The sequence below is a fragment of the Betta splendens genome, chromosome 9 (genome assembly GCF_900634795.4).
Source record: "Betta splendens chromosome 9, fBetSpl5.4, whole genome shotgun sequence".
In the NCBI taxonomy this organism is placed as follows: Eukaryota; Metazoa; Chordata; class Actinopteri; order Anabantiformes; family Osphronemidae; genus Betta; species Betta splendens.
The window spans coordinates 27,082,787-27,103,580 of NC_040889.2; the positions used below are offsets into that span (position 1 = coordinate 27,082,787).

At 48.3% G+C, this 20,794-nt stretch overlaps 3 protein-coding genes across 5 annotated transcripts; 1 reads left to right on the plus strand and 2 right to left on the minus strand.

Annotated features, from left to right (window-relative positions):
• Positions 1 to 785: 785 nt before the first annotated feature.
• On the minus strand, positions 786 to 4,538 carry LOC129604659 (histidine-rich protein PFHRP-II-like). Its single transcript, XM_055512010.1, has 9 exons — positions 4,457 to 4,538; positions 2,491 to 2,603; positions 2,095 to 2,238; positions 1,924 to 1,995; positions 1,627 to 1,788; positions 1,492 to 1,563; positions 1,215 to 1,394; positions 1,035 to 1,160; positions 786 to 962 (listed from the first exon to the last, which is right to left on the minus strand). Exons 1-9 carry the CDS (start codon positions 4,536 to 4,538, stop codon positions 786 to 788), a joined length of 1,128 nt encoding a protein of 375 aa, XP_055367985.1.
• A 1,414-nt stretch (positions 4,539 to 5,952) lies between these two features.
• Positions 5,953 to 10,990, plus strand: ptgs1 (prostaglandin-endoperoxide synthase 1). Its single transcript, XM_029163670.3, has 11 exons — positions 5,953 to 6,320; positions 6,397 to 6,471; positions 6,920 to 7,066; positions 7,347 to 7,487; positions 8,044 to 8,187; positions 8,254 to 8,435; positions 8,534 to 8,617; positions 8,977 to 9,223; positions 9,307 to 9,593; positions 10,235 to 10,382; positions 10,547 to 10,990. Exons 1-11 carry the CDS (start codon positions 6,287 to 6,289, stop codon positions 10,894 to 10,896), a joined length of 1,839 nt encoding a protein of 612 aa, XP_029019503.1. The 5' UTR covers positions 5,953 to 6,286; the 3' UTR covers positions 10,897 to 10,990.
• An 820-nt stretch (positions 10,991 to 11,810) lies between these two features.
• Positions 11,811 to 19,325, minus strand: LOC114862909 (hemicentin-2). Of its 3 annotated transcripts, none has more exons than XM_029163669.3 (19): positions 19,224 to 19,325; positions 17,724 to 17,898; positions 17,496 to 17,647; positions 17,112 to 17,265; positions 16,783 to 16,975; positions 16,605 to 16,699; positions 16,294 to 16,480; positions 16,116 to 16,213; positions 15,883 to 16,036; positions 15,699 to 15,817; positions 15,446 to 15,607; positions 15,168 to 15,281; positions 14,965 to 15,002; positions 14,686 to 14,779; positions 13,670 to 14,612; positions 13,436 to 13,590; positions 13,260 to 13,329; positions 12,967 to 13,162; positions 11,811 to 12,903 (listed from the first exon to the last, which is right to left on the minus strand). In XM_029163669.3, exons 2-19 carry the CDS (start codon positions 17,860 to 17,862, stop codon positions 12,418 to 12,420), a joined length of 3,549 nt encoding a protein of 1,182 aa, XP_029019502.1. In that variant the 5' UTR covers positions 17,863 to 17,898; positions 19,224 to 19,325; the 3' UTR covers positions 11,811 to 12,417. The 3 variants fall into 3 exon arrangements, with proteins under 3 accessions (XP_029019502.1, XP_055367921.1, XP_040928392.1); XM_055511946.1 differs by having other exon boundaries at positions 17,724 to 17,874; positions 19,224 to 19,302; XM_041072458.1 differs by having other exon boundaries at positions 15,168 to 15,278; positions 17,724 to 19,292.
• Positions 19,326 to 20,794: the final 1,469 nt, after the last annotated feature.

Consider the following 20,794-nt stretch of genomic DNA (forward strand, 5'->3'; position numbering starts at 1 on the left):
AAAAGGCGCCGAGTGGAGCAACCATTTTCATAACTGCGTGGAGATCCAACACTCCAGAACAGGAAAGCGTTGTTTTAATTAAGCACCGTGAGGTCACTGCACTCTGTGAAACGGCCACGAGGACGTGAGTGATCTTCTACCGGACGGATCCACTGGACCCGGATCCGTTTGGACGCACTGTCACACACGTCACACGTGAGCACGTGGACACAGTCTGTTTTAATCCAGAGTCTTGTTTGTCCACTTCATTGTTTAGCTGTTTATCCCCAGTTTAAGGCCGAAACAGAGAAAATTTGAAATGAACTTTATTATGTGTTTTTTGTGTCACTGTGTTTTTTTGTAAACACGTTAATCATCACTGGAGCGAAAGACGAACATGATCAGTCGTTCACCACTTAGTCCAACTTTCTGTGCTCCGTTCTTGGGGCAGTGATTCTCTCTTCTCTAATAACCCCTCAAAGGCTCCAGGGCGACTGACGTCCTGCTGTTTGGAGACGGGTGGAGAGAGCCTCGAACGCAGCGCCAGCGTCTTATCTCGCTGGTTGTTTGAGTTATGATCCAGATGAAAGTCGTCACATCACAGCATCCAACGCCGAAGCTCAAAAACAGCAAATGGAATCATCATCATCATCATCATCATCATCATCATCATCATCATCATCATCATCATCATCATCATCATCATCATCATCATCATCATCATCATCATCATCATCATCATCATCATCATCATCAAATATCTCCAGTAAGAAAACGATCTAGACGATGGCAGGAGCTCAGATTTGTCAGTCGATGCATATTGTTTGGACGGTGTGGACGATGTGAATCGTGTGGACGGCGTGGACGGCATAGACGGTGTGGACCTTGTGGCCGGTGTGAACGGTGTGGATGGCGTGGACGGTGTGGACGGTGTGGACGGCGTGGACGGCGTGGATAGTGTGGACGGTGTGGACCTTGTGAGCCTTGTGGACGGTGTGGACGGCGTGGATGGCGTGGACGGTGTGGACGGCGTGGACGGCGTGGACGGTGTGGACCTTGTGAGCCTTGTGGACGGCGTGGACAGCGTGGACGGCGTGGATGGCGTGGACGGTGTGGACGGCGTGGATGGCGTAGACGGTGTGGACCTTGTGGACGGTGTGGACGGTGTGGACCTTGTGAGCCTTGTGGACGGTGTGGACGGCGTGGATGGCGTGGACGGTGTGGACGGCGTGGACGGTGTGGATGGCGTGGACGGTGTGGATGGCGTAGACGGTGTGAACCTTGTGGACGGTGTGGATGGCGTGGACGGTGTGGATGGTGTGGACGGTGTGGACGGTGTGGACGGCGTGGACCTTGTGAGCCTTGTGGACGGCGTGGACGGTGTGGACCTTGTGGACGATGTGGGCGGCGTGGACCTTGTGGACGGTGTGGACGGCGTGGACGTGTGGACCTTGTGGACGGCGTGGACGGTGTGGACCTTGTGGACGGTGTGGACGGCGTGGACGTGTGGACCTTGTGGACGATGTGGGCGGCGTGGACCTTGTGGACGGTGTGGACCTTGCGGACGGTGTGGACCTTGTGGACCTTTTGGACGGTGTGGACCTTGTGGCTGGTGTGGACGGTGTGGACCTTGTGGACCTTGTGGACCTTGTGGACGGCGTGGACGGCGTGGACGGCGAGGACCGTGTGGACGGCGTGGACGGTGTGGACGGTGTGGATGGCGTAGACGGTGTGGACCTTGTGGACGGTGTGGACCTTGTGAGCCTTGTGGACGGTGTGGGCGGCGTGGACGGTGTGGACCTTGTGAGCCTTGTGGACGGTGTGGACGGTGTGGACGGCGTGGACGGCGTGGACGGTGTGGACGGCGTGGACCTTGTGGACCTTTTGGACGGTGTGGACCTTGTGGACGGTGTGGACGGCGTGGACGGTGTGGACGGCGTGGACCTTGTGGACGGCGTGGACGGCGTGGACCTTGTGGACGGTATGGACCTTGTGGACCTTTTGGACGGTGTGGACCTTGTGGACGGTGTGGACGGCGTGGACGGTGTGGACGGCGTGGACCTTGTGGACGGCGTGGACGGTGTGGACCTTGTGGACGGCGTGGACGGTGTGGACCTTGTGGACGGTATGGACGGCGTGGACGGCGTGGACGGTGTGGACCTTGTGGGCGGTGTGGACGGTGTGGATGGCATAGACGGTGTGGACAGCGTGGACGGTGTGGACGGTGTGGACCTTGTGGACCTTTTGGACGGTGTGGACCTTGTGGACGGTGTGGACCTTGTGGACGGTGTGGACCTTGTGGACGGTGTGGACGGCGTGGACCTTGTGGACGGTGTGGACGGTGTGGACCTTGTGGACGGTGTGGACGGTGTGGACCTTGTGGACGGCGTGGACCTTGTGGACGGTGTGGACCTTGTGGACGGTGTGGACGGCGTGGACCTTGTGGACGGTGTGGACGGTGTGGACCTTGTGGACGGTGTGGACGGTGTGGACCTTGTGGACGGCGTGGACGGTGTGGACGGTGTGGACCTCGTGGATGGTGTGGACGGTGTGGACGGCGTGGACGGTGTGGACGGCGTGAGCAGGGAGGATGTGGAGGAAGTCACAGCGAAAGCAACCTTCCCCTGAGGTGAGGATGTGAAGAAGCACAGCAACAATTGAACAGAAACGCAGCCGGGAATGTTCGCCTGAGGGTCTGACGCTCGTGGACTCAACAGGCTGCAGCTACTCTGAGATCAAACCCGTCTCGATTACAGCCCTGCAGCCAGGCTTTCAACAAACAAAGGAAATGGCACATTACACCATCCCTCTCTGAAAAAATCCTCTCCAGTTATTTAACAAATACAAGTTTATTTGAAGTACAGACAAGGAAAAATGTGGGGATTTTTTCCGGGCTTGTGCTCCATATGACATCAATTTGGGGGTATTGTGTATTTTGGCCGAGGCGTGTGGCCTATGATAGATGACAGGAGAGAAAATCACGAGCCGCTGGCCTCAGCACAGACATGCAAATTGCTTTCAGCTGATTGCTGTATTCTGCCTGATATTTATCAACTGGATTACAGTACGCCGTTTTATTGGGAGCCAGGAAGCAGCTGATCAATTCCACCAAAGGAGCCGAGCTCACGCGTGTCCTCTGCCGGGTGGAAGCGCAAACCTGGGGAAGCTGGAAAACGGAGGGTCTCAAACGCAGCGTGTGTACTTCTACTGATGACTACTACAGTACCAGTACAACCCGAAGGAAATACTGAAGACACATTGGCTGGTTCCTATTGGTGATTAAATGTAGGCATAATGGAAGGAAAAATTAAATGAGGATGTTTTTTATTGTTATAAAAACTGATCACTTACTATTGTTTGTCAACAAAATGTAATATAGTATAGTGTGTAATTAGCTTTAATGTTAAGGATGTTTAGAGTAGGACTGAGGACAAGACACATTCATTTTCAGACTTGCTGCTTTAAGTAGAAACACATGGACTGAGGCACCTGAGGTCAAGTTGAAGGTGCAGCGCGAGGAACCTCCTCGTGGACCAACCTGCGGCAGCATTTCATCACTGGGACGTCGTTGTGCGTTTGGATCGTTATTGTGGAACCCGTAACCTGCGTTCTTGCTGTGACCCTTTGACCTTCATGTTACGCGACCTCTCTGCTGCAGATGATAAACACGTGCGTCTGTGCGGAGGATGTTGAGAGAGACGTTTCATCTCCTCGTTGGCAAATAACTAGAAAAACAAGCAACGACCGAGGGAAAGAAAGTTTGTATAAAAATAATATGCTTCGAGCTCGATCCTGCAGCCTCGATCACTCCACAGCCACAACGTGACGAGAACACGCTGCGGCTGTGTTTGGCCTCTGATCACCGTCCAGCTCCTTGGCTTCGGCTCAGATACGGAGCACTGGGTCAGAGTCAGGGATCGGCTACTTACAATCAGTTAACCAGCTCCAGAGGGAAAATGACTTCCTTCCGACCACTTGCACTCACCTGCAGTGACCCGGAGCAATCAGAGGTGCCTGTTGCTGCTAATCACGCTGGACCTTTCAGGTCAGCAAGGCCCACCCGGCCTCCTCCAGAACCGGGTCGCCCGTCAGGCCAGCGCGGGGCTCTAGTGTTTAAACTGTCACCTTGAATATGCGCAGAGCTGGGATGACTGGAGCCGCACGCAGTGAGTGTTTAGCTGCGTGCCGCCTGTGATATCCTGCAGCGCGGCTGACGCTGGACGCCGGAGGCGCCGGGCGGCGGTGCTGAGCCGTGTCAAGGAGAGGGGGGAAGTGCACAAGGTGGGGCAGGAAACAGCAAAGGGGGCTGGGAAGGCTCCAGAACCTGGACCCGGACCAGGACTGCGGGTTTGTTATGATAAGGTTCCCACAATGAGCTGGCGGCTGTGATAAAGCACAGTGCAGAGACTCAGGTAGGAACTAAACACGTCATGAGTGGGACTGTGCAGCTTCACTGCTGCCTCAACGTGGTTCTGACTCCGCAGGAAGTCGGGCCGGGCTAAAAGCTGCCACCGCGCCGCTCTGTCACAAACCACGTCTGAGGAGAACCACGACGCCATCGCCACCGCCGCTCCATCAGCTGGACCGGCTGGTTCCTCAGCTACACAGGAAGTCTGCTAATCTGCAACCCGATCCCGGGGAAGGAAGAAGCCAGGAACCGGCTCGCTCACAGTCATCACCACAGCCGGACCCGGGCGCTTTTGGAGCGTGGAGCGTGGCTTAACTAAACATCTCCCCATAAAATAAATGCTTCCAGGTTACTCCCAGTGCAGGTTGCTCTCAGGAGCATCTGACCTCAATTACCAGGAATTCTGTAGGAAGCAGCGGCCTCGGCCTGCGACCAGCAGCGCGGCTGAGGGCGCTCTACGGCCACTTTACGGCGGGAAACGCTGATTTGAAAATGACTTCCTGATGTGTGCATCTCTTTACATATCAACCATGTATAGGAAACAGAATGTAATACATCTACATCAGGCAATCATCACAAATCATGCACTTAAATAACAAAGTATTTGCTATTGAAACTAAAATAATGATGGATAATAATTGCTCTAGTGTCAAAGGTGACATGACATCTGTCTAGAGCTGTGAGGCCAAATCTCGTTTCTTCCCTAGACTCATTTCTGATGCTTTGTTACTACAGCTACCAACACACCTGAAGCAAACAGTCTCAAAGTGACAAAGACACTAATTTATTTTCTGGTGACAGAAAGTGGAAAGAAAGCGTTTTTGTTCTATGCTGTTCACCAGCCAGAAACCTCTCAATGCTGCGGTTTCTGTTTGGCAAGACGACGCTGCAGAAACCATGATGTCAGCGATAATGACCAGACGAGATTTTAGATGAGACTGGAAAATATGCGATCCAGTAAAAGTAGTGTAGGTGACCAATAACTTAACCTGCTCCGTAATAAGGCACTGCAGGGAGCTGTCACAAACTGAGAAGTCGTTAGAAAAACATTTGAACTCGTCTCATACGGACAGTTCTGAAATTGCTACAGTGTGCAGGAAATTAGACAGAAGTGTTACTTCAACAGGCAAAAATCTCAGACAGAGGCTCTGTAGGCAGATATGAGTGTTATTAACAAACTCTTCACTTTCCAAACAGCCACACTGTCCAAATGATGTGAATGAACCACAACTGTTATGAAGCAGTTCATCAGTTCATGTGTGCTTGTTTTCTTTGTATTCATTGTTGTCTTTTTAAATTCACTTCTGCAATTTAAATATACAGGAGTTAGATTGAAATAAAGGTTGTTATCTTAAGCTGCATCTTGCTGAAGGCACTTATATTAAATACAGTAGTAACACACAAATACAAATATATACAATTTGCCATGTATACCTCGTAGTGAATAAAGAAAACAGACAGCACTGAGGTTTAAAACGATCTGTTGATTCAATAATCTGCCAGTAGGTGGCGCTAGAGCTCAGTGAATTTAACATCCACTGTTTATACTGTAGTTCCTTTCACTTTTATTACTGCACTATTCCCACCCCCAAACTGCAAAGAGGAGCTTTCCAGCTTCTTGTTCTATTGACAAAAAGTAAGTCGCAAAAAAATGTCTTTAAAAATTAAAAAAAAGAGAGCAAACAGGGTTAAAAACAATAAATATGTCTTTGGTTCCAACAATAATAAAGTGTAAAAACTAAATAGAGGAAGTGGAGGAAACGGTGTCACCGCCCATATATTATTAGATGCCATGAAGCCAGTCAAACCATCTCAGAGCTGTTATGTTAACTTGAGAGAAGCCCAACTCTGTCCTTCAGATCGCTTCTATCTGAAACACTAGAAACACACATTTTATTAATGAAGTGTGACAAACGTGAGGACGTCATGAGAGGTGAGTTCACACTTTAATTTAAATTGATCATTTAAAAGCATCATGTGTGGTTGCTGATGTCCTTCTGTTGTAATAGGGCTCAGTGTCTTTTCCATGTGGGTGTTTCTCAACCTGCTGCTGTTGAAGTCGACACGTGCTGATGAAGGTGCTGGTAAGCTGTTCCTTTAATTTGCTTTTGTGCTTTAAAGCAGTTAACGTTTGGGACTGATGATAGTTGGTAAAAGAGTGTTTGAGTGTGAGCAGCACAGGGAGAAGGTGCTGGACCCAGGTTTTAGGGACCCGCTGGATGCTCAGCCAGGGTCCTCTCAGAAGAAGCTGCAGAGTCATTATCTCATTAGGCGTCTGCGACGTTAGGGGCGACACAGGAAGCTGCATGCAATTTGCACAGTGTTAAAGATACTGTAAGATGGCTTCAGTTTGTTCTTTGTTGTTGAGTTTTTTTTGTGTTTTTGGCAACTTTGTTTCTTTGTGCATTTTGCATCTTTGTGGTGGTTTTATGCTTTTAGTCGACAGTGGACTCAATATGCAGCGTGGCTTCAGCCCATAAACACGAATGGCCTTCAAGAGGCTCCTCCACTAACTGCCCCCTGTTCCCTCAGGCCACGCGCCGCCTCCCTCCTCGTCTGCAGTGAACCCCTGCTGTTACTACCCCTGTCAGAACTCAGGGGTCTGTGTGAGGTTCGGTGCCGATCGATACGAATGTGACTGCACCCGAACTGGCTTCTATGGAGAAAACTGCACCGTTCGTAAGTACAGATAAATCTGCTCATCACGCGAGAGGGATTTCATTTAAAGCTCATTGCCCAAGTGCCCTCAAGGAGACCGAAACCCACACAGTTCAAATATAATAAACATCTCATCTTAACAACAGAAATGATTAATAATAATTATTTTGCATTACAAATGACGTGCTCTCTTCTGTGGGGAAGTTTCAAGCTCAGAGTTCATCTCCTAACGTTTAACCAGTAACACTCATTATTACCTCACAGGGGTTCCTCTAATAATTAGGTCTTGGTCTGTGTTTAGCTGAGATCTGGACCAGAATTTATTACATGCTGAAGCCCAGTCCATCGGTGGTTCACTACATCCTCACCCACTTCCAGTGGTTCTGGGATTTTGTCAACAGCTCCTTCCTGCAAGACACCATCATGAGACTAGTGCTGACAGGTGGGTGACGAGCAGCGTTTGCTTCACTTCTCCTTTCCACAGTGATCTATTAGCAGTTCCTACAACCAGTGCATCTGAAGGACACGTTTGGTGTTTGCACAAGTTCATGCCCGTGGCTTCTTTAGAGGAAGTGATTTACTTAAGCGTGAGGATTTCCTTTGGTAAGGTCATAGTTGTAAGAAGAAGCGCGGTGCAGGTCACCAGGTACACGCAGCTTCAAGCAGGTATCAAACATGGCTGCCATCATCTGGAACGGGAGTCAGACATTAAAGTCCTGCTGCCACGATGCAGCTCGTACAAACCCTCAGCTACAGATGACTGAGACAAACCTCTCTGTCAGCGCTTTATTGTGATGGTTTACAGTATGTTGGTCCTGCTGTGATCCCAATGTTAACAAGTGCCCTGAAATGAAAAGCCTTCTGGTCTGTAGCTCACAAACACATTAACAGCAGGGACTTTATGAAGCAGGAATCCAGGTTCATTCAAAGGAGAGCAGGGAAAATGTATTCAAGAGATATTGCTGTAGTAAATAACATATTTTCTCATCGTTCCAAAGTCAGAAGCAACCTGATTCCAAGCCCTCCGACCTACAACACCAAGTACGGGTACCTGAGCTGGGAGTCCTACTACAACCTGTCCTACTACACCCGGCTCCTGCCTCCGGTGCCGGAGGACTGCCCGTTGCCCATGGGAACCAAAGGTGGGGTCCGTCCAGATGCTGCAGGTTCAGCGCAGACAGGCGACTGACGCGTCCTCCTCTCTGCAGGGAAACCCGTCCTCCCGGACGCCAGCGTTTTGGCTCACAGGTTTTATAAGAGAAGAACGTTTCGACCAGATCCTCAAGGAACCAATGTGATGTTTGCCTTCATGGCTCAACACTTCACCCACCAGTTCTTCAGCACCAAGCATGGGGAGAATGGGGCCTTCACCAAGGCTTTGGGACATGGGGTGAGACAAGCTGTTTATTCATCAGTGTATGTTCTGAATCATGAGTCATTTAAACCCTTCTTCCTCTACGTTTGTGCTTGTGACTTCTTACTCTCCAGGTAGATGCCAGCAATATCTATGGAGTCGACCTTGAGCGGCAGCATCAACTGAGGCTTCATAAGGATGGAAAGCTGAAATATCAGGTAAATTAAGAATACTAGTCTTATTTATATCTATATTTATCTTTACTATTATTGGGTCCCGGAATTCTTCAAATTAAGTAAATGTGGTGTCTTCGGTGTTATCAGTGAGTAAATCCAAATGGTTCTGTATGTACGGTCCGTTTCCCAGACACCACTTCATTCTTTATCTTACACATTCTTTTAGTTTCAATAATGGCTCATAAGATGACTTCCTCAATCTATCTCAAGCTAAAAGCTGTGATGCAAGAGGAAGGTTTTTTAGCACATTGCTGTCAGTGTGTTACTGTGGTCTGACAGAGCAATTTAGAGTTTAACCACTCAGTGATTCGTCTCTTTACCACGTTTTACTTTGGACCCAGTTAGTGAAGGGTGAGATGTACCCTCCTACAGTAGCCGAGGTCCCCGTGCACATGGTCTATCCTGAAACGTGTCCCCCGGAGCAGCGGCTGGTCACGGGTCAGGAGATATTTGGCCTCCTCCCAGGCCTCACCATGTACGCCACCATATGGCTGAGGGAGCACAACAGAGTCTGCGACATCCTCCGGGCAGAACATCCCACCTGGGACGATGAGCAGCTTTTCCAGACGACCAGACTCATCATCATTGGTGAGTTTAGCATGAGTGAGGGCTGATTAGTGGACTGAGCTGGCGTCTTCTGAAGATTTTTATTGGGTGCATCATTATTTCAGGCGAGATCATCAACATCATAGTAGAGGAGTATGTGCAGCAGCTGAGTGGCTACCGGCTCAAGCTGAGGTTCGATCCGTCCCTGCTCTTCAGGGTGCAGTTCCAGTACAGCAACCGCATCGCTCTGGAGTTCTGCCAGCTGTACCACTGGCACCCGCTGATGCCCGACAGCTTCCTCATCGGCGGAGACGACGTCCCGTACTCTCAGTTCGTTTACAACACCTCCCTGCTCATGCACTACGGCGTGGAGACGCTGGTGGACGCCTTCTCGCGGCAGCCTGCGGGACAGGTACGAGCACAGCGTCAGACGCAGCCGCATGGAGCCAACAGCGGCGGCTGCTTGGTCGGTGAAAACCATAAGATACACACTACAGAAGTAGACCCTGACCTCCATAGGAAGTTGAGCTTGCTTCTTACAGTTGCACTTGGTTGCTGTAATGCAGATCAAGCTTCATCTTCTACCGTTACATCACTCACATGCAAAACAAGACACTTATCTGGCTAAACCTGGCTTTCAGCATGCGTAATAACATACATGCACATACGTTTGATTAACTTTACACAGATGCAAACAACCCCTATAAAAAACATTATGGTGCTAAACTTTTAATGTACAGCTTCAGCAAATAACTGCATGCACCAAAGAGTAACGTTTAAAGGCAGCCCCATCTCATAGATCAGATCTGCTGGTGCAACGTGTGACTCAACACATTGCTATCTGCAACCACTAAACCACTTATTTCATTCTATCACTTCTCAGTTATGAGATTGCATTGTGAGATAAGACGTGTCAGCAGCATGCGTGTGCAGAGTGTTGCTGCTGGGGTTGTTGCCTCCTCATCAAATTTAGGAGGGTCTGTTTCTTCCAAGGCCGATGCTTGGGTCACACTTTGTTCACATACTAGGAGACTGATGACTTCTGTCTTTCAGATCGGTGGAGGTTTCAATACTCATGAAGCAGTGCTCAAAGTGGCAGAGAAGATCATTGAAAAGTCTAGAGCTGCACGTCTGCAGCCCTTCAATGAATACAGGAAGAAGTTTAACCTAAGACCTTACACCTCCTTTCATGAATTCACTGGTAGGCAGAAACTCCCTTTAGATACTCAGAGTGTTTTCTCCTATAACACCAACATGTTTTTTCCCATGTCTGTTTCATGTGGGCCTCAGGCCCCTGAATGGCTGTTAGCTCTAGTTTGTTAAATGGAGGCCAACGATAAATCTGCTGTTATTTCTCTTTCCCAGACAACGAAGAGATTGCCAGAGGATTAGAGGAACTGTACGGAGACATTGATGCTTTGGAGTTTTACCCTGGAGTCATGTTGGAGAAAACGCGTCCTAATGGTATATTTGGTGAGAGCATGGTGGAGATGGGAGCTCCCTTCTCTCTAAAAGGCCTACTGGGAAACCCCATCTGCTCCCCCGAGTACTGGAAGCCCAGCACCTTTGGGGGAGAGACAGGATTTAAAATAGTGAAAACCTCCACCTTAAAGAAACTGGTTTGCCTTAATACCAAGTGGTGTCCGTACGTGGACTTCCATGTTCCACAACATGAGGATGAGGCAACACCAGAAAAAGCCTCCACCGAGCTTTAATGTTTCAGCTGTGATTATCAATTATATTATAATCATATTTATATAATATCATTATAATCAAATAATTAAACTCCTTCAAGTAAGAAATGTAAAAGTTATTGTTGCTGCATGTTTGCGTGTATATGTGTGTGTGTGTGTGTGTGTGTGGGGGGGGGGGGGGTTGACGGGACTTTATAGTCACTGGGAGCATTTAGCACATCAGGTTTCCAGGTTTCACATTTGCATTAGACTCTCACCACAATTTAGATGGTGCTGCAGAAAATGAGTCTAGATAAGCATCTTTGGGGGTGGGTCTGAGTTTTCTTTCTTTTTTCTTTCTGAGGAAGAGATGTTGATAAAGTGAGGCTCCTAATTAATTAAACACTATCTGTGTGAAGCTTACGGCTACAGCTACAGTTGCATCAGCAGTGAAAACATCTATGGTTTAAAGAGAAGAAGACTAAAATGATATATTTTCTAATTTGATACTGTTGGTACTTAAGCTGATTATTACACGCCAGCCTTTGTAGAGGATGGATACAGAGGTTTCTTTTATTTGATGATGCGATGAAGAACCTACTAACAAGGAAATTAATTCTTTACTTTACTTTCTTTCTTTACTTTAAATTAATTTTCACACTAACTGACGCTTCAGGATGAAGTGGGTTTATCTCCTTGTGTGAAAATAAACCTCACACACTTGTGGTTTATCTGTTGCTCAGGTCACAAAGAACAGAACAGACAGCTTTGTTTTAGTTTCAATGTGTAAACTCTGTGGTTGTGAGCAGTCAGTTTTATCTAAAGCTTTGTGTGTAACTACTGAAGGATTTACTAAGAATGACTCAAAACTCTAGAGTACATAATAATTAAGAAAAAGAAGGCTTGATTGTGTCTCTACCCAGTGATAAACATGATAGTGACGGTTGAGCCTTGCATTTGGATCAGTACAGAGACACTTTATTCTATACAGAAGTTAAGTTCATCATTAGATTCAATAGAACATAGAGCGTAATCTCAAATCAACACAGGTCACAGGGTCACGTCTCACACGTTAAATCATGTCTGTGGTCAGTTTGCTTTGGTTATTGAACGGTGTAACAGTCAAATAGCTCAGTGTAGAAGTGTGAACCGGTCACTCAACCAAACTCTACAGTTCCTCGCCAAAATTGCAATATTGTCAAAGTAATGAATCCTTGGCTCTCTTGCTAAAAATGAGTATTTGTAAGTATCAGATTACATCATACATGTAAAAATGTGACTCTTCTACACATCAACTGTTCAGATGTTTCCTGCAAACTGTTTTCTTACAGTATCAAAGCACAGCTACCACAGGAACGAAGCACTAATGTGGGTTAAATGCTGGTACACTCGTCCTTGTTCTCATTCATGTTTTGACAAGAGAAAGACTTGAAGCAATTTAAATTCATAGTAATTAAAAAATGTAGCAAAACCTGATCCAAGCAGTGACACAGAAAACGCTGCGCTGAAGCTAAAAGCTACACATGAACAAAGAGACGTCTTGGACTGAACCTTGTGCTGCAGCTACTTACACTGATTCATTCTGGCAGATGATTCGTTTTCCTGACTGTTAACTAACGGGGGGCTGAACAGAGGCGCAGTCACTGTGGTGGAACTGGACACTGAACTCAGACGGCTGCCAGTGGCTACCGCCATCGAAGCGGTGGACGCTGGGTAAAGATGGACGTCCACCGCCACCGTAGTGAGTCCCAGCGAGACGTGGTGCGACAGGAGCAGGGGAGGGTTGCCATGAGAGACGCTGAGGCTGTGGTGGATGGGCGCCGCGCACGGCTCGGTGCCGCGCAGGGTCAGCGAGGAGCGCAGGCCCTCCAGGCGTCCGAAGGGCGGAGAGGGGGAGGGCGAGCGGGAGGGCAAGGACGACGGGGGAGGCAGGGCGTCCTGGCAGGGGCTGTGGTCGTCTCTGGTACTGGTCCAGTCCTCAGCGCACTGCAGCTGGATGCTCGGCTGAGACGGGCTGCAGCCTTTCTCTTCTTCCAGAGAAGAATCAATCTGTGATAGGAAGATGAGTGGGTTTCCTGCAGTAGAACTACCACTTTACCTGTGTATTCAAACCTTTGTGTCGAGAATGGGCTCAGGATACGTCTCCACGGTGACGGAGTGCTTGTCCAGAGCCGGCTCGTCCTCAGCGTCCTCAGACGTGGGCTCCATCTGCACGGTGACCCGGCTGGGACCCGGAGGCCGGGCCCGCGTGTCCGCCGTGTTGGGGCTCTGCTCGATCACAGCCACGCAGTCGTCGTCTTCAAAGGCCCTGCACGCGGCACACGGCACTTTGGTTTCATGCTCCGTTAACGAAGACGTGACGAGAACAAATGCGTTTCCTTTTTACTGCATAGCGGCGTTTTTACCTGTTCTCGTATGTTCTTCCCGCAGTTCGACGCTCAGCGTTTCGTACAGGCACACCGAGGTTCCTCTGAACTGTGGAGAACATGTGGTTTGGTTTGCTTTGGCATAGTTAGCCTTTAGCTTAGCTTAGTACATCTACAGCTAATGGATTGAGACGTTTTTAGTGTTTGCTGCTGACCTGCTCGGCTGGTTGGCACCGGGTCATTCTTCTGGACCACTGAGTAGAAGGTGACGGTGATGAAGATGAAGGCCAAAGACACCCCCACCCCCACCACGATGGGGATGTCGTGCTTCGCCATTACAGGCAGCCACGATGGAGACTGCTGCGTTACTCTGGAGCGCACAGAACACAGACACTGACTTCTCACCCACAAACACTGAGTCCGTTCAGATGCTCATCAGCCTACAGTACCTTGGGTCGTTGCTCGTCATCGGAGACTGGGAGGTGTTCCTCTTCTGCCACTCCGTCACCTCAGAGTCATTGGTGGGTTTAGATGACTCTACTGTGGCGTCCAGCTGGGTAGCGTTTAATGGAAACACGTTGACAGGAATCTTCGAGGGCAGCGTTGAACGTTGTGGCTGTTGCGTTGGAGGTGACTGAGACTGGGTTTGAGGAGGCGTAGGCCTGGTTGAAGGTTGAACAGGGGGTAACTGAGGCTCGGTGAGGGGGGAGCGTTGTGTGGAAGGGAAATATTGCTGGGTTACTGATAGCTCAAGGTGGAACTTGGGTGAAAATCCCGAGGTGACGGGTCGATGGGGATAAACCTTGGGTGTTACTGAGACGTCTGCTGAGAGCTGCTGATGGGGTTTCTGGACACTCGGAGTCGGTGTCGGCTCGCGGTGGGAATCATGAAAGTGACCTTCTGTAAGCAGCTGGTGGGACTGAGTTTGAGATGGATTCAGCTGTGTAACTGGACCAGAACGACTCATCTCAGTTTGGGTTAAATTATTAACAGTGACGTTAGAACCATCAGAATCAGACTGTATCAGTAACTTGTCAATAACTCCATGCTGAACTTGTGGTGATGTGACTGTGGAAGGGGACTGACTGTCACTGCTTAGATACTGGAGCGCATTCACACCGTCACTGTGGACGACAGATGTCTGGCTGGGTGCTGTTGGTGATGGAGAAATGGTGACCGGCAGCTGTCTGTCGACGTCCACTGACTGGAAGTTTGGATGCGGAGGAGGAGGCAACATAGGAGGCTGCATCTGTGTGACCAGAGGCTGGTCTGGACTGTGTGTTGGTGAGTCTGGTTGGTGTTGTGTCTGCATCTTTAACTCAGCCAATGGTCTCCTCAGACCTGCAGAAGTGGTGGAAATGATTGTCGTAGCATCACAGTGTGAAGAAAAACCTGAAAATAGGAAAGAGGAAACGGTTAATGGTCTTTCCTAAGCTCAATATAGATGGATCTGAGTGAGGCTTACATGCAGCCTTATTATGCTGAGCCTCTACATGTGGTGATGGGGCGTGTGTCGCCATAATCTGCCTCTCGGCTCGAGAGTCACTCGACTTGGATTTCTGGAAAAAAATGAAAACAAAGGCTCAGGACAAGCTCAACGTTTTAGCATGAAAAACTCAGGCCACAGCACAGATGTGAAAGCAGTGATGGAACAGGCACCACGTAAACAGTAACGATGCTGGAGCGGTGACGCATGAGAATGGCTGGCGGCATCACACGAGCGTCAGCAGAGGTTTTTACTCACAGCAGACAAAAACGCTCCCGTCTGCTCGTCTCCATCAGCTTCAGACGGGACGGCGTGAAAAACAAGTTGCAGGTGAGAAGGACAAGTGTCCTCACGGGGTCAAGGGAAAAGCCAAACCCAGAGGGTTCTCATTTCGTTTCAGAGCCAGAGCTCTGGTTATGTTAGAACCCGCGTGGTTTGAAACCCTGTGTCTGTTGTGTTACCTGTGACAGTGAGGACGGTGCGTCTCTGCTGTCGTCCTGCTCGGTTCTCAGCGGTGCAGTAATACTCTCCTGCATGAGACAACTGCACACTGGAAATATGCAAAGCTCCATCTGCTGCACCAGGAATGAGACACAGAGCAAAACGTATCGGGATCCATTGGGTTTTTCTTTTCATGCACGCTCCTTTTCCAGGCGTGGAATCAAATGGAAGGTGGTTTCTACTTAGAACCTGGTGACAAACCTAATGAAAGCATTCATGAATAGAGCTTTTGACCCACCATCCGTGTGCATCCTGTCAGAAGCAGTGGTGGTGGAGGGCGTCTCTGCTCTGCTCCAGGTGTATGTGATGGGCAGAATCCCCACAGCCCTGCAGGGCAGCACCACTGAAGCTCCGATCCTGCAGCTCACCTGAGCAGCCAGCGTCTCTATGATGGGGCTCACTGGGAGCAGACAGGCCAGACCTTAGGCTCATAGTACCACCTCCAGCTGCCTCAGACACTTTCTGCTGCTCGATGCGGGTGCAAACATTACCAGCGACTCTGAGCGTGGCCGTGCTGCGGCTCCGGCCCAGTGGGTTGGACGCCTCACACACATACGCTCCCTCGTCGTAACTCCTGACCGACTGGATGTGCAGAGTCGCGTTTCTCAGCCTGTTCAAAGATGACAGGGAACAGTGGACAGCAGCTACTGATGAAGCCACCGCGCGTGAACTCACCCCGTAGTGACCTTTCCTCCAGTCTGCTTGGACTGGCCTCTCTTGATCCAGCTGATGGAGGGCAGAGGGTGACCTGACACCCGGCATTCCAGCTCCACCTGGGCCCCGACAGGCACCGTGACCAGCAGGGGCCACAGAGTCACCGAGGGAGGGGCTGCAGGCGGAGAAAAGAGCGAGAAGGTTTATGATGGATATTACACCCATAAATGTGGGCCCCGGATCCAGCACCGTACCCAGCACGGTTAGTGTTGCTCTTCTGGAGGAGAGGAACCTCTGAAGGGGAATGTTGGAGGCCCTGCAGAAGTAGCTCCCACTGTCGTTCTCCTGCACACTGCAGCAAATGAACAGTCTCACTCGGAGGACGTGCATTGTCTCAACTGGACTTTCATAGAACTTTAAACACATACACACCTGTGAAAGAACAGGTCTCCACCGGGCAGCACCGTCACACCGGGGGTGCGAGGGAGCAGCTGGTTGTCTTTGAACCAGGACACCTGGGCTGCAGGGCGGCTGTACGGAGGCCTGCAGGCGACCCGGGCGCTGTCTCCTCGCTTCACTGTCAGGTCTGTGGGCTGTTGAATGAACCTCCAGTCCATCTCTGCAGGCACAACATGAGCGAAAGGGCAGCGCATGTTGTGTTGTAAAGCAGATTGGCAGTGGTTTATTTTCCTTCTATACATTCATATATTAAAATGCAGAGTTGAGACATTCACAGACAGTACCGGCTAGAGTTAAGAAGGCTGTTGGGGACTTGATTGTCTTTTTCAGGTTGGATGCTTCACAGTGATAAAGGCCCTCGTGATCCTTGCTCAGGTTTCTACAGAACAGGCAGGAATCACAAAGCTCTCGTTTAGAGAGTGAAAAACAAGCAAAAAGGACATCCAGGTAAATTTTTCACACCTGAATATGAGCAGCTGCCCATTGTTCTGCAGAGTGAACGAGACCGAGCAGTTTGTCAGGAGGCAGCCGTCTTTGAACCAGTGCACCATGGGAACAGGGAAGCCGACAACAGTGCAGTTCATGGAGACCTCTGTTCCCGCGGCAACGGTGATGTTGTTAGGGCCCTGCTGGATCTGGAGCTGCCTGGGAACCCCTGAAAGACGGGCGAACACATACAGATGTATAAAACCAGTGCAAAACATATATGTGAAGTTAAACAAAATGATTCCTGATAAATTTGACAGATAAATACATTTGCATAATTTATACAAACAGTGTCACATGCTCACCGTGCACTGTTAGCTTAGCCCGCTGGCTTTTCTTGGTGATGTTTAGTAAAGGATTGTGTGTCACGCAGATGTAAAATCCATCGTCTTCCAATGTCACATTGAACAGATGCAGAGTCCCTGAGGTTTTCTTCTGGGTGCCACCACCATACTCACCCTAAACAGAGCAAAACCACAACAAACTGAATGGAACCAGTGACCCCACAGCTGGTGCATGCACCTCACAGAGTGTCAAATCAAAAGCTTGATGTTTAGTAACGACTGTGCCAGATTTGTGCTCAACCCTGTCTGATCACTACAGCTTTTGATAAGAATTACATGTTGGTTGAACCCAGTGCCACTAAGAGGCCAGGACTCAACTCAGACGGTTGCTCCATCACTGCTTACCTGGATCTGTCTGCCTCTTGTGACCGTCTGTCCATCTTTGAACCAGGAGATGCTTGCAGGAGATGAACTTTCCCCAGACACACACTGGAGGAAAACCCCTTCTCCCTCTGTGACCGTCTGGTCCTGGGGGCTGAAGAAAACGTCCTCCAAACCTGCCACATGTAGAATGAAGGAACGGGCGTTGGACACAACTTCACTGCTTGGATGAATGCAGGCGGTTGGACTCACCCAGTTGGAACGAGACCAGGCTGGACAGGATGAGGAAACAGAGGTGGGACGTCATCGGTGGGAGCATCCAGGTGGAGACACAGATGTGCATCCTACTGCAGAGCTCCCTGGGAGCCACAGGCAGACCTCCACACTTCATCCATGGCGTCAGCTGTGAATTCCCACTTCGTGAAGTCTTAAACAGGTGCAGAGCAACGTCCCAGAAACAACTTCTATCTCAGTGACTAACCTGCTGATAAATCAAGCATCCTCATCTTGTCCTCATACTGACACTGAGGACATGAGACAAGCTGTTGGTTTATATGTGCAGGTGAATTTGAAATCTCTCTCTCTCTCTCTCTCTCTCTCTCTGCCTGTCCTGCTCGTACGCCCTCCCTCCCCTCTGCTTCATTCCTATTTTGGTTGTGAGTCTGTGGCAGCGAGCTCAGCTTTGTCCTCTTTAGTCCCTTGAATGGACCCAGCCACTTTATAGCGCTCGCAGCGTGGCCCTCCACTCAATGAAAGTGACATGAAAAGAGGCTGCGGAGCTTTGTACTGTGAAGATCAGTTATTGGTCGCTGCGTGGACAGCTTCTCCTCTGATCATATAGGCTTTCATGATTCCTAATATGGACAAGTAAGTGCTGCCCCTTTACGGCTAATGTTGTAATGTAAAACAGAAAAGACTGAAAAAGAGTTATCTGCATGAAGATAGTTACGGAATATTGATTTCTGTTTAAAGTAAATCATCTGGAGACTGGACATGCATGTTTTAAAAACACAGATTTGATATAGAAATAATTCTCCAGTCCAGTGCCAATACTTCATATTAGAACAGGTGGTGACATTGTGTGAAACATGGTATTTAGTTTAGTTCAGTTTACCTGTTGTTGTACTTACTCATTTGTCACTTATCTGCTACTGTTTGCTCCTGTATATAAGTGCTGGATTTAACGGTACCGGGACTAAAGGGGTACGTTGTGGAAACCTCCAGTCAAAGATTCCAACCAGAGCCCATTTGTTAATGAAAAAAAAAACTCTTGATTTCAGATTGAGTGCATTAGTCATCACTGTTAGAGGCTGGTTTCACTAACATGCTGAGGACCCGGGGGTGTGTATTTGTTTGATTCACAAAAGATCATTTACCCTGTTTAGCATGTCATTAAGTTGTTCACAGCCCACACTGACTTTTTAATGCTTTTTCGTGCAGTGCAGATTGTTCAATCACTCATTTCTACTTTGTAGCCTGCAGTAACAACTGGAAAGTGACTTATAGAAGATTTGCTTTTCATTTCCAGGTCAATGCAGGTCACATCATATGCTTCAACACTATTTCTAAAAAAAGTACTTTAACTGTTTGTTAAAAGTTTCATCTCTTTTCTCTCAGCTACAAAAACACAGTAATCCACACAATGACGCAGTGAGATTTTTTGCGCAGCTTTTAAGATTAAGAATCTAAAACGAGACAATTGCCCATTTGTAAGTTGAACACAACACACATTTGTCCATTTGCTTTACTCACGCTGCAGGAGTCCAGACTTGGTTCTGTGTTGGCTTAGCATCGGCCCACTTGTCCTCAGTGCTGCAGAGCCACTGTTCTCTTCATGCGTTTGCTGAGCCTCCAGCTGGGGCAGAACAAGCGGTGGGTTCTGGACTCCCCCCACCCCCTTCACACACAAACACACCTCGCATTCGCATTCAAAGACAACAGCTGTAATGAGCACCAAACCATTAATTGTGTACAGGTTGTGTAGACTGTGACCAGAAGCATGATCCAGTAAAAACACTGACACTGGAGAATGTGAAGTGAGATTTTAAACAGTTCTTATTGTCATGTGTACATAATGTTGTAATGATTATAGATTATAGACTCTAGACAACCTGTGGAGATTACACCCGGCCTTTGTCTTTCTTTTGAGAAATGTTTATTTATTATCTTCTGTATTATTTGCTATTTCCCCAACATGAGAAAAATAAAGGTTTTCTATTCTATTCTATTCTATTCTATTCTATTCTATTCTATTCTATTCTATTCTATTCCACCACTTGGGGGAAATTAATGAAGACATAACCCTCCAGTCAAAAATGGAAATAATAATGGCTTGTTGAACTGCGGGACAGGACACACACAAAAAAATGGATATGAACCTCAACGTGCATGAAACTATATGAACAGACCTACAGTTTGCATAAATGTGCCAGCACTTACCACAATAACGTGTCAAACTGTGTGCAGACTGAACTGTTTCCTGTTCAAATGTGCGTTAATGAGGCCTAATAATGACTGTTACAGCCTCTTTCGATTAGTCTGTGGAGGGATAATGTTGGTGTTAAAGGTTAATGCTTAATGGATAAAGGTTTCAATTTAAAATGTGTTTTTAAAGCTGAGGTCATTTGGTAGGAAGTTTGCATCAGCAGGTGTATAGAAAGCTGCTTGTGCAGTGGCTTCTTCTCCTGCACGGCTGCAGCTGACGTACTACAGTCTTGCCACATGTCTGCTGGCGCCAGATGAAGTCCTTGCAAATGTAAATTGACGATCCATTCAGCATAATCAAATGGAAATTAAAGTACAAATGCACCGATTTATAATCTATGCAGGAAGGGGCATTTTAATTATGCAGACAAAGACGGATTTAGCTGGCGAAACGTAGCATTGTTGGATTTGGGACATCAAATAAACCACCAAAGGAGTTGTAGAGTCCCACTTCACCACAAATATGTGTTAGATAGCACAACTTGGCGTAACATGAATCCCATGCACAAGTCTGCAACAGACAGTTCCTGCATATACAAGAGAAGGCAGCAAAGAGCTGCCTTTCAGTGCAGCATAAGGAGGTCACAACTGTGTGCTTACAGGTCAACACAGCAGCTGGGCGCAACAGTGCCCCCTGCTGGCGATCACTAGAAACACGTTTATGCTTGACCACATCACTTCGGAAAAAGCACAAGACAGTGGATGCTATTTTTTTTTTTTATTGAATCTTGTTATAATGAAGAATATTAACAACCAGTGTCACAAACATACTGTGAATACGTATCAACAAATAAAACTATAACTAGATACATAAATATAAAATTATATTTATGTATCTG

Excerpts from the sequence above, each read along its gene's own strand:
- LOC129604659 (XM_055512010.1), bottom strand. The coding sequence starts at position 4,538 with ATGGCGTCGTGGTTCTCCTCAGACGTGGTTTGTGACAGAGCGGCGCGG. Across the intron at positions 2,604-4,456 it reads CCGGCCCGACTTCCTGCGGA|GGGAAGGTTGCTTTCGCTGT; the intron begins GTCAGAACCACG and ends TCCTCACCTCAG. Across the intron at positions 2,239-2,490 it reads AGGTCCACACCGTCCACACC|GTCCACACCGTCCAAAAGGT; the intron begins GTCCACGCCGTC and ends ACCGTCCACAAG.
- ptgs1 (XM_029163670.3), top strand. The coding sequence starts at position 6,287 with ATGAAGTGTGACAAACGTGAGGACGTCATGAGAG. Across the intron at positions 6,472-6,919 it reads ACGTGCTGATGAAGGTGCTG|GCCACGCGCCGCCTCCCTCC; the intron begins GTAAGCTGTTCC and ends CTGTTCCCTCAG. Across the intron at positions 7,488-8,043 it reads CATGAGACTAGTGCTGACAG|TCAGAAGCAACCTGATTCCA; the intron begins GTGGGTGACGAG and ends ATCGTTCCAAAG.
- LOC114862909 (XM_029163669.3), bottom strand. The coding sequence starts at position 17,862 with ATGAAGTGTGGAGGTCTGCCTGTGGCTCCCAGGGAGCTCTGCAGTAGG. Across the intron at positions 16,037-16,115 it reads AGCAACACTAACCGTGCTGG|CCCCTCCCTCGGTGACTCTG; the intron begins GTACGGTGCTGG and ends CTCCGCCTGCAG. Across the intron at positions 13,330-13,435 it reads GGTGCCAACCAGCCGAGCAG|TTCAGAGGAACCTCGGTGTG; the intron begins GTCAGCAGCAAA and ends TGTTCTCCACAG.